The sequence below is a fragment of the Falco punctatus genome, assembly GCF_963210335.1.
Source record: "Falco punctatus genome assembly, chromosome: 9".
NCBI classification, from domain to species: domain Eukaryota; kingdom Metazoa; phylum Chordata; class Aves; order Falconiformes; family Falconidae; genus Falco; species Falco punctatus.
In genome coordinates this window covers 35,366,433-35,378,505 of record NC_137589.1, presented here as the reverse complement: position 1 = coordinate 35,378,505, position 12,073 = coordinate 35,366,433, and the positions used below count along the sequence as shown (strand labels likewise).

The 12,073-nt window shown below is 39.6% G+C and overlaps 1 protein-coding gene across 10 annotated transcripts in view; it reads left to right on the top strand.

The window, feature by feature from the left end:
- The window catches only part of ABLIM1 (actin binding LIM protein 1), a 208,641-nt gene that overhangs the window by 181,573 nt on the left and 14,995 nt on the right, over positions 1 to 12,073 (top strand). For 4 of the 10 annotated variants that reach the window (XM_080403369.1, XM_080403375.1, XM_080403376.1 and 1 more), the window contains exons 14-18: positions 3,380 to 3,484; positions 5,799 to 5,846; positions 8,151 to 8,297; positions 10,409 to 10,500; positions 10,636 to 10,732. In XM_080403369.1, the coding sequence (XP_080259495.1) occupies positions 3,380 to 3,484; positions 5,799 to 5,846; positions 8,151 to 8,297; positions 10,409 to 10,500; positions 10,636 to 10,732 (489 nt within the window). The remainder of the gene's footprint in view (positions 1 to 3,379; positions 3,485 to 5,798; positions 5,847 to 8,150; positions 8,298 to 10,408; positions 10,501 to 10,635; positions 10,733 to 12,073) is intronic. The other 6 variants (XM_080403374.1, XM_080403368.1, XM_080403371.1 and 3 more) reach the window with 5 other exon arrangements.

The following is a 12,073-nucleotide window of genomic DNA, read 5'->3' as shown; positions in this document are numbered from 1 at the left end:
GGCTACACATTTGGACAAGACGATGATTCATAGTTTGACAAAACCTTTATAGGACTTAAGAGTTTCAGGTGCTGTTGAGCTTTTTCCTCTGTCTATTCAGAAGCAGAGCAACTAAATTACAAGTTGACAGAAGACTCGGTGTTGGTTGTGTATGGGATTTTTGGTCTGATTCTGTGAACTTACCTTGTGAATTGCACAGTGAACCCAGTGACGAATACTTCAGAAGGCAGCAGGAACCTACATTACACTGTGCTGCCTATAGGCAAGCAATTATATTCTTGACTGCTCAGGGAACCTGCTTAACAAATCGAGCCATAGAAGATGGGAACTACCTGATGGACCAAACAGAATGAAAAAAAAAAAAAAAAAAAAAAAAAAGAAAGCCTCTGAATTTCACTTTTGAGCCCGCTGTGCTCAAGTGATTGCTTTATATATTGAACTTACTCAGTTATCTCTTAACGTTCCCCACCCACCTACACATACACATGTTTGACTTCATGCCAGGGGGGTGGGAACTAGTTTTTTCCTATAGTGTTGGCAAACTGGAGTGCTCTTGTTGCTTTGTGGAGTTAACACTAGTTAACAGCATATCTGAGATAGCAAGAGAGGCTTTCCTGGGCAGGCACATCAAGGAACCCCAATTCAGAGCATGCGCAGCCCCTGCCTTTACCTAAAGCTGCAGACAGGCCAGCCAGGAGGCCCTGGGAGGCAGGTACAGATGAGCTTTTTTGCTTTCCTGCGTGCATATGCACTTTCCACAGATGTTGGCACTGCTTGCGTAAATTGTGAGTGATTTTACAGTGGCTTCTGAAGCACTTAAGCCTTGTTACAGGAGTGGACTCCTCAGGGATGCTCTAATGAGAGTCAAAGTAGATGTACCATTCCCTCCTGCAGTGGTTGGAAGTAATGCTACTGCCATCCTAGAAAGTGTAAAGGAGAGTCATTTGTCAGTACTACTGAGAGTCATTGGGAAGAGTGGCTGCTCAGGAACCCCAGGAATTACAAGCCAACAAAGCACTGTGTGCAGGAGGATACTGTGCTGTCTGCCTGATACTATATGCGTTATAGAACATTACCAGTTTTTTCTAAACAAATTATTTGTGTACCAAATACAATTTTAACCAACATACATTTATGGATGTAAGCATATTTAGTTGTGTGTAGTTGAGATAAAGAGAGGGGTGTAAGAAGGATTTCTTTCCTGTGTTTGTAGCATTGGTGATAGAGGCATTGTAAAATGAGCACGCCCACGTCTTGGCTACCAGTTCCCAACAGATGAAATGTACTTGTGACTCCTCTTTTGTGCCAAGTCCACAGGTCAATAAATCCCTTTTGATTATTCTCTTTCATTGGATATACTAATTGCTGATGGAAGCAGAAAGGCAGAATGACATGTCTCTATAAAGGTTATAAATTTTAGAAGTAACTATATCCTGAGGCCATGTCAATATTAATGGGGTTTTTTCCCTAAAAAACAATGATTTTGCTGAAAAGTAACTCATAATTTCTCAATAGAAACAAAAGACGTTAAGTAAAATCAGCTTAAATTAGGTGTTTCACCATCACAGTATCTCAAAGGCTGGACAAGTAGAACACGTCACTGGAATTGCCAAGTAAAGGACCGTAGATTTAGATCTGACAATATTGGTTGAATTAATTGTTCATACTGCTTTTCAGAGTTAGTAAACCTAGCGCTTACTGCTACCTGGCCAGAAGCTTAGCATTGCTGGACCCAAAGTAGAAAACCACCTTCAGTTTGTGTAGTTGGAAGAACATCATGTCATTTAGGGTTGAAATATCCAAGTGGTAAATATAAAATTTTGCACATTCAATCTTCTGGGCAGATCTTGTCCAGCCAAGCCTCCTGAACTGTGAATGTAATTTTCAAAACATGTATATGTAGATGGATTAACTTGTATGCTGGCAGAGGCCTCTGTGGCACAGGTCTCTCAGTGAGGTTTGTAAAGGGCATTTTTTTTCTCCCTTTTGGTGCCTTTTAGATTGGCAGATGATCATTGCAGTAAAAGAGGAACTTTTGTGTGAATTATAAAGAAAATTTCCTTTTTCCTGCACCTTCCTTGCCCCAAATATATAAATAAGAACTGTACCAAGTCCAGGGTTTTAGGTCCTCTAACAGGATGCAGGAAACCTGTAGCTGAAAGGAAGCTTCTTTTTTGAAAAATAAAAAGTTGTTTCTTTTTTGTTGTGTTTTATAACCCTCCTGTATTTGTGTGCCCGCTCACCTCCTTTTCTAGGGTTTTTTAAGCCCTTGTGCATACCTGAAAAATTGAAGATGTTTGATTCTCCCCTACTTTTCACCATTGTGATCACCCACACCCATGTAAAGTAAGCACCTTTGCGGACAGTTTTTGCTAGTGTGAAGAATGGCACAAAGGAAAAGGCAGCAACATTCCTTTTTGGTACACATACAGTCGTGTGTTCGGGTATTTGGCTGTTAAGTCTTGATACTTGGGGATCAACCAGCATAGTTCTGCAACAGCCCTCTCGCCCTGACAGACATGGGAACTTTCAGGGCCATTGGATTGGTGTGGTGGATTGTTAGGAGGCAAAGAAATAGTCCTGGTAAGAGTAATCCTACAAATGGAACAAACCGTGTGTGCAAAATGGAACTAAATTTTTTAGACATTGGATTCAGATCTGCCCCAGCAGCAGCGGTGAGGTATTGCTACCAGCGCCAAATTTGGCATTGGCAAAGGTTTGGGGTGGCACCAACAAAATGGGTGCAGCCACCTGATGGACTGCGTTGCTTTACAAATTCTTTTACCCTATCAAAATTTTCCTACCAGAGACCTAAACCAATGAAAGAGTGTGTAAGGAAAAGTTATGCCTTTTGATATGAGCCAAGTGACCTACCAGCTATTCTCCATCTTTAGCTTCTGTATGCTTTTGGTTTAGGGAACTGTAGTAACCACCAGCATCTGCTTCTATCTGCTTGGGAGCTGGTTTCATTTTGGGTTTGCTTATCAGCTAGAATGCTCTGTGTCTGTGACTTCTAACTCCAAGTAGCAATCTTCGAACTATATCATTGCTAAGTAACCTTCCATTCTTCTTTTCCACGCTGCCCATCTAATCACCAGCTACGAGCACACAGCTCCTGCCTGCATGCTGTCAGAATGAGTCTGAGCTGCTCAAACCTCAACTCCAGCCTGAACATGAATTTTTGTCTCTGCAGGAATAACAGGAAAAAAAAAAAAGTCACCAGGGCTACCAGTTCTCGTTATTGGTTGTGTTTATATTTTTCAACTACTTTTCTCCCTGGAGGTTTTGATTCCACCAGTTTTGTTTGGGTTTGATTGGGCTTGCTTTTTTTTATTGCTCTCCCTCTTCTCATTTTGTTTTCTCCATTCTTTCATTGGAGGCAATGAGCCGTCCAGCGGTCGGAACTCCCCTGTCCCCTATCGGCCCGACAGCCGCCCTCTCACTCCAACTTACGCTCAGGCCCCTAAACATTTCCATGTTCCAGGTAGGAGCTGGCACTGTATATGTCTCGGTGTCCTGTCACAGCCTAGAATGTAGCCTTTGTAACTTTTGTCTTGTCTCCATCGTTTCACGCTGTTTACCATGGGGTGCACCCTCAGGACTTGGAACTGCTCCTGGGCTTGCTGAGAGGAGTAGTGTGTTCATAAATGGTGGGGGTTCCATTGTGATTTTTAATGATTCTGTTGGTCAGGTGTTTCACATGCTAGAGTGCCTTGGTTTCCAGTGTCGGTTGATAGCCTGTGAGTTGGTTAAGAGCTATGTAGGGGTTGATTTTTCTCCCAGTTGCACCAGCTGAGCACCAGTGTAACTCTGCTAACTTTGGAGGAGCTGGTTTTGATTTACATGCAGAACAGAGTTGACCAGTGAGCCATCACATATGTTGTACATTCAGACTGCTGTGACTTGTTTCAGTCTTGAACCCAGTAGTTCTTTTTTTTTTTTTTTAAAAAAAAAAAAAAGCAAGCAGAGGAAGGTGCTTCTTTACTTGCTTTGTGCAATGGCTTGGTGTCCTCAGAGAGACCTGCAGATTCATAAGGATATGTATGCCTTAGGATGTCCTCTTTATGAAGGGCAGTCTGTTCTGAAGTGAGCTGCACAGTTCTTCGAGCCTCTGAGAAGACCATCTGTCTTGGATTTTGATGGGTTGAGGGTATATGTCCCTAGGGTTGTGGACATGCATCTTCTGACTGCATCAGTGCTAGCTGAAAGCCTTGTTGTACCCAGTTATTCTTCAGGTCCCCTTCAGTCTAGCATCCCTTCACACTGCCAGAGGTTACTGCTCTTCCTCCTTTCCTCAGATGTGGCAGATAAACTGTGGGACCTTCCCTTTCAGTCAGTGTGACCTGGCTTGGCTCAGGTAGGCTGTTTTAACTGCTTAAGCTAACCTGGCTCACTTTGACCTGCGTAAGCTAAGGCGCACTTGCACGACTAGCTCTGATTAAGTAACTCTAGCATGGTGGGAGAGCTGTCCTCTTCAGCTGGTGCAGTTCCACCACAGAAGGAGCTGTGTTCCCATGCTCCTCATAGCTTTCTGGTATAGATGTGCGCAAAAGTACTGCATGACTGCCCTTGCAATGTTTGTACCTATTTGCTGGTCAAGTAGCCATAACAGATCACTAACAGGAATGAAATACCTCAGTGTCCTTGTATGCAATTAATTTGCCTGTTTAGTCAAGGGTGTAGAGTTCTGCAGGGTGAGATTTGCCTCTGTTTCAATAGATTTTTGGGGTTAGCTTTCCTTAACACCAAAGGCTGAGCTGTCTCCTCCTATAGCACTTTAATTGGATCGGCAGTACACAGCATGTATTTCCAAAATGCTCTTTCATCTTTCATTCTAATGTAAGTGAAAACTTCTTTTCAGGCAGTATGAAGTAGCAAAATGTGTTTCTGACGTTAATTTTCTAGTTCCCAGTAGCTTATCTTGGTCTTCTAATAAGAGGCTGACAGATTTTTGCATTGTAGTACTGATTTTGGATTAACTTCTGGAAGTGTTGGCTTGGGTGGGAAGGTAGTTTTGAACAAATTGGTTCCTGTCTTAGATTACTATTTGTAAAAATATGGTATCTTTTAGATATGCTGTAGATCTACTGCATTAGAGTTCGGGAAGTGTTTTTATTCTGATTTACATTGATAATGTGCAACGTGGTGGGCCTTACATAAGAAAATTACAGAAAAGAAATTAAATCTATCCTTGTGGCTTGAGAATTAGTAGTATATCAGTTAACACTGCATAAAGAATCCCTTTGACTCACTGAAGTGTAGCTGCTGTTGACTATTCAAACAAGTAGGTTAGGCAGCTATTTTGTTCTCTGGATTTTGAAGTGAATTTGGGGCTTGCTGCATTCTCCTCTGCTCAATCCCGCCAGTCAGTTGGAAAGAAAATTGAGCTGTTATGACTGAAGCACAATTTTCCACAAAAGTTATTTGGGGTAGTTTTCCCCAAATGGCTTGTGTCTTCGCCATTGAAATGTCTTGCTTGTTTTCATTTCTTCTCTAACTTTTATCCCACTGTTAATCTTCTGAATGTTTAAAATTAATGGTTCATGACTCGGATGCATCCACATGTTACAGAATCAGCTCCAAAGGACTTCATATCACATGTCTTTGACTTTTCACTTGTTCTTATGTTTTCTTTTCTTTAAATAATCTGATTTTGTATAATACTAGAAATAGCTTTCTGGCTTTTTCTTGTGCTACGTCCTTGATTTGGTCTGTCTGTTGTTTTAGTGTTGAAGTTATCTTTAGCTACAGCTGAAGTAGTTTTTATATTCCCATTTTTCTGTTTCTCAATTTCACAGATCAAGGCGTCAACATTTACAGAAAACCGCCCATCTACAAACAACATGGTAAATGGCCTTTCCCTTTTCATTTCAAAGCTGGAGTGTCAACTACATGAAAAGGCATGCAGACTAGTGAAAAGCATTAGGGTTTTACACTGTAAGCATAAAAAATTAGTAGCCCTAGCTTGAAACAGCTGTTATTGCATGTTCTGCTGAGTGATTATGTTTCAAAGCATGTTGTTTAATTTGGATCATATGGTTTAAGTCTTGGCCACATTGATATTAATGGCAGAATTGCCATTAACTGGGATTTTTCTGTCTCTTTAGCATTAAGATGCCTTCCTGTAATTCACTTCTTTAAGTTTGTACTTTCAGAATAGAGGTACAGATCATGTTAAAACGAATTAACAACACACTGTTCTCTAACAGGGACTTCATGGAATATCCTTGTTTTAAACAAAGTACAATAATATATTTCAACAGCAAAGGTGGAAATGTTACTGTCAGACTGGAATTCCAAATGTACCTGTGACTTTAAATAAGAATCTTTAATTATTGAAGATAATATAGGTGTCTTAGCACTGGTAGGGCTAATTTGATTCTCAAGACCTGTGATACAGCTCAGGTAGTATGCTGTACTTGTTTTTCTGGGGGTTTGAATTCTAAGTTGGACAGCAGTGTTAGTGCTCTAATCTTTTCAGTGTGGACATTGTTACAGCAAGCCTGAAGTAACAGTGAGGGCAGAAGCCCACTGCCTTGCCAGTCTTTTGTACTGCAGAGCAAGGTCCTGGTTATAACGGAGCGTGTTCACTCTTCTGCTGGGAACAGAAACCTTCAAATGGGAGATGATTTGTATGTAATGTGGTGAAAGGCAGATGAATCCACTTTTTAAAGACTTTGAGTTTGCATCCCTTTGCAGACCCTTTATCCAATGAAATGTATTTAGGGTAAAGTAGCAAACCAGCAGTCTTACAGGTTTTAGGTGAACAGTTGGCTGAGAGCAGTTGAGCTGAGATGATAAGGAAAAGCCCAGGAAGCCCATTGTGTAGTCACAAGTGAGCATTGCAAATAATGCCGCTGCGATACTACATCAAGGGTTTTTTTCTATTTATTTTTTAAGTTTCAAACCATATGCTCATTTTTGAAAAAAATCTTAACATTATTTTTGTTTATTTTTATGGTTTTAATGTATCTCCTCACCTCCCATTAACATGTGAACATTTAACCACTGACATCACCAATTCTAATACGTAAGTACTGTTTGAAGTCATGCTTTTGTAAACTCTGGCCAGCTTCCTCCATACTTGCAATTATGCTTAGTTTCCCAATCAGAAACTGCACACGATTCCCAATAACGTCTAATACTGATGTTTGTAGTTACTATGAACATGTTGGATGAGCAACACAGTGCTTCACTTCGTTAACAGATGCCTTTCTGTTAAAAAAAAAAAAAAAAAAAAAAGGGAAAAAAAAGTCCAGAATCCTTGCTTCTGAAACAATAGCTTCAAATAAGCAAAGATTTGAGCTAACAGTTTGCAGATAAGAGGTAGTTAAAGCTGGTTTTAATGTAAACTGAATCCTATTGGATTTTACTTTTTTTTTTTTTTAATGTCAAGAAGTGAAAGCCATAATGCACATCCTCACATGCGTTTTAAGAGACTGGCTTAGACTGCAATCTTTAGTGGATGCCCCACTGCTGAGATGTTTTATTGGTGAGGTTCATTTCATTGCAAGTGCCTTTCCCTGCCAAGTTGATCTGAATGGATCAGGTTTGGTATTTATTAATAAATTCACATCTGCTTTTACTACTCTTGCATCCTAATAAGCAAGGGCATGCAGCAGAAAAAAATCCACTAGCTAAACAAACTTACTTCTTTCAGATTTCCTTTTTTGTTTTGCAGCTTTTCACAGAAACTTAGGAAATAATTAGCATCACTAGAGTTAAAATTAGAGCTGTTCTTCTGAACTATTTGTTTTCTTGCCCTAGAGGGGCAACAGATCAGTCCATAAATCTGCTTTCATTTTCATTAATAATCAGTTGTCCTTAGGAGATACTGAAAAATACTGTTAGACTGAATGTTCTCACTCTTGCCTAATCACTCTAACACTGTGCAACCCTGTTAAAATCCAAAGCTGATTTGGGGTTATTTTGGGGGTGGGGATGAGGGAGGAGATGAAGGTTTGATTCCAATCTGTTGGTGGGAGAAAGACATTACTTTGCTTCAAATTGCAATTAGAAAAGCTAAACATGAAAATGTTTGCTTTTGAAAATTAACTTATTGTGAAGTATAATTTTTTTCCAAAATAAGGAAGACCTTTATAATATTGATACAGATTATTACATAGCTAAGTTCCCTGATTGCCATTTAGATGCAGCTGCTTTGGCAGCACAGAGCAAGTCCTCCGAGGATATCATCAAGTCCTCCAAGTTCCCAGCAGCTCACGCACCAGCACCCAACGAGATACCAAAGATTGAGACAGACCACTGGCCAGGTCCTCCCTCCCTTGCGGCCATAGGTATGCAAAAAAAAAAAAAAAAAAACCAACAAAAAAAACCCAAGAAAAAAAACCAAACAAGTGATGTGGCTTAAAAGGTACTGGTAACCAAAGCAGATTAATACTGGAGCTGTAAAAAATGGATATTGAAGATTGCGTCTGCTCCAGGTGTTCACCACAAGGTGCAGTTTTTCTGGTGAGACCTCCAAGTGCCTGTGAGTTTAAAACTACTGAATAGTGTTGAGTAGCAGAGGTTTTGCTAAAAGACTTTGGAATTGATCACACAGATATTAACCCATAGACAAATTATGTAAACTCCTGTGCAGTAGCTTTAAAAATGTGGTATGTCACACAAGCCTGACTTCTTTCAGTTATTGTCTGTTTAATCTTTTAGTCCTAAGCTAATAGCAAAATTCCACAGAAAATATGATTGCTTCCAACTACATGACTAATTTCATGGCAAGAAGCAGTGACTGAAGTGGAATAATTAATGGACTAAAAAAGTCCTGAATTTCAGAGTTACACTTTCTACAGGCTTTGTATTTTTCTTCTGTGTTGTAGCACTTAAGGTTTTGTATTCTCTTTTGTTTAAATCATGGGCATCATCATTTCTAATTTTGTTTTGTTTGGTTCCTCTGTTATTTTATTCTATAGGGGTCAATAAAAATTAAGCTATCTAGCCTGGTTCATTTATGAAGTCACATGTGAAACACTGAAGGTGTTGCCCGTTTCAGGTTTCTGTGAAGGAGTGTAGGGTTCTCATTGCAACGGGGTTTTCAGAGAGATGCTGGAAGAGGAGGCATGGGGTGGGAGAGCTTAATGACCAATTGAAGGAGCTGCATATGCAGCGGCAATTTTTTGAGAATGTCCTTCATATAGGATTGCAGCCTGACAAACATTACAGTCACAGGGATAACATCTACATACTTGAAACTCTCCTGACAATGCTTGTCGTAACTACAGCATTATTACGTTGTATATCTGAGGTGGAACTTTTGCTGGAAATTTTGGCTCTCATCTGAATCTCTAAGAAGTGGATGACAACTTTTAATTGTTTCCAGTATAACTGCTTTGTATATTGGCTATCGAGTGATTTTGTTACACCTGGGAAACTAAACAGGACTGTTTGGAAACTGTAAAGGTAAAAATGTGCTCATTGGTTTTACTCAGAACTAAGAAGGCATCATACAAGTTTAAAACAAACCCACAAGTGCCAGGTTTCCCAGCTTGTTGTCTGATTTTGAGTGTGATATTTTGCTTAAAGAGCTAGAATGAGCTCATGTCAAAAAAAGGAATATTACTGCTAGTGTACTGAAAAATCTCGTGAAAGCCTGAGAGACTAAATGAAAAACAAATCGTTTCTCCATAACTTTTTGTGTCTCTACATAGCATTAATTTAACACTGCTATACAAAACATTTAATTGATACAAACTTTCTGATACTTCAGTTGAAAAAATTTAATTTTCATTTAAATTGCATGCTGAGGTTGTCTAGCATAGGATTGGTGAATATATCAGGACATAGCTTGTGCAGAAATCATACAATGCCGTCTAAATATTTACAGCAGTATCATGTCCTGTGTATTCATGGAAGCGTCCTGGTGTCCAAATTGGACTCTTTTTAAAGAATATTCAAGAAAATAAACATTTTTCAGTAGAAGTCAGGAACTAAAATGTGGAACACCTGTGTCTTAATTCTAGCTTTATCCAATGGATCAAATCAGTTTGCTTTGTTTTAGACTAAAAATAATGCCTTGTTTATTCAAAATATGAATGTCCATTTTGGGGATTAATGTAGTTTAATTTTCCATTTGAAATGTTAATTCAGATTTGCTTTTCTGAATCTAGATAAAAGTATAAATGTAAATCAGACTTTATGTTTTCAGTCACTGATACAGTTACTGGTGCCATTAAAAACCCCATGTTTCCAGAACTAGCAGTCTGAACTCCTTTTCTCACTTACATTGATTCATGGCTTTTGTATCCAGGACTGTTGCTTGGTTTGGAAAAAACACTGCCTTGTTTATTCAGTAAATCAAACTGACCAGTACTTTGAACTAGCATTGAAATCTTCAAGCTGCAGTTGAACTGATATACAAAGCTCTCCCTGTACTGTGGTTTTATGGAATTAGGAGCTGACATGAGACGCAGATCAAGTGGAAGAGAGGAAGATGATGAGGAGCTGCAGAGACGCCGACAGCTGCAGGAGGAGCAGCTTATGAAGGTAGTTATAAGCTTGTCTTCATGCTATTTCTGAACACCATCCAAAAAGTGCCCCTTTGTTTTCTGTAAGCAATTTCTACTAATGTCTCAATCAGCTTTATTTTATTGTGGTTTTTTTGTTTTTGCTCATTTATAGCTCAACTCTGGTCTGGGACAATTGATATTGAAAGAAGAGATGGAAAAGGAGAGTCGTGATAGGTCAGCCCTTTCTGCCAGTCGTTACGATTCTCCAGGTAATTCATGTAGGCAGTAAAGCTAATAATGAACATTGAATAATGAGCACCACATATACACATACCAAGTGGTTTCCCAGAAGAGACAGCACTGGGAACACTTGATAGATGTGTGCATGGTGTTCTGCCCTGAAAGAGTGACCAAATTCATTAGCTGGTTTTGGTGAGGCGGGTAGTGGGGTGGTGGGGTGGTGGTGGTGCTAATTAGAAGAAATATGAGGTTGAGGATTCTCAGGCACTTTTGAGGAGAGAGATTTTCTAATATAGATAAGGAGTGAGGTAAGTTAATCTGTAACTATCACATCACACACATGCTGATAGGCTGGGTTATTAAATTACAATAACACATATTGCTTAAACTAGTGGTTCCTATCAGTCTTCCCTGCCAGAGACAAAAAAACCAGCAACATTTACCGGTGGGGCTGCGTATTCCAAACACAACCAGTCTTTTGGCCTTGGCTGACATCTTGACTGGGTGTATTCTGTTCCAAAGCAAAGCGCAAAAGTCGGCTTTGGTTAATTGGTGGCTTAGATTCTTGGCTTTGTTGTATTTTGATGTACATCTGTGGCTTTCTCAGATCTCCAGGGAAAGGTTTGGGGTTTTTATTTCACTCTTCATCCACTGGTCATTGTAGCACAGCAGTTGTGCTTTAAGCCAAGAAGGGACAAGATGAGACTCTTTGGAGTCATCCACTGGAGTAGCTGCCAAGCAAACCAAGGTTTCCTTGTGTTCTCTGTTGTGTGAGTCTGTTCCCTGTATTTATGGTCATGAAGAGAATGTCTGTGGCTCTCCCTCACTATCTGTAATTTTTACAAGGTCAGAGTCTGAGCTGATGATTTTTTTATTCACCTTAGCACAGATAGGAGGACTTCTTTGTTGGAGATGTGTCTGTCCCTCTTTGCAGTGATAATCAGTGCAATCATCAGTTGCCTTTTGGGGAATCAGTGGCCTTTCCCAAAACCGCTTATTGCTGGCAACAACAGTGCCTCAAGTTCTACATTCTATGACTTTCTGTGGTAAAAATAGTATTTTAGAAAACCAAAAATTGCATTCTTATATGGGGGATCTTGTCTGAAGGAGCTGTGTTAACAGTAGAGGTGCTATTGATCATTATATGGACAATCTTTCTATTTATCCATCTTTTTATCTGTTATTGAAAACACATGCTTGACATTTCCACGTTGTCTTTATCTTACTTGTGCAGTTTCTGACATCAGTACAAATGCTAAACCCAATGCCCCCAGATACCTTATTTCACTTTCATTTTAGATGAAAGCAGGAGTCACAGAGCTCTGTTGAATTGTGTTATGTTACATCATGTACAGAATAACTATAATTTT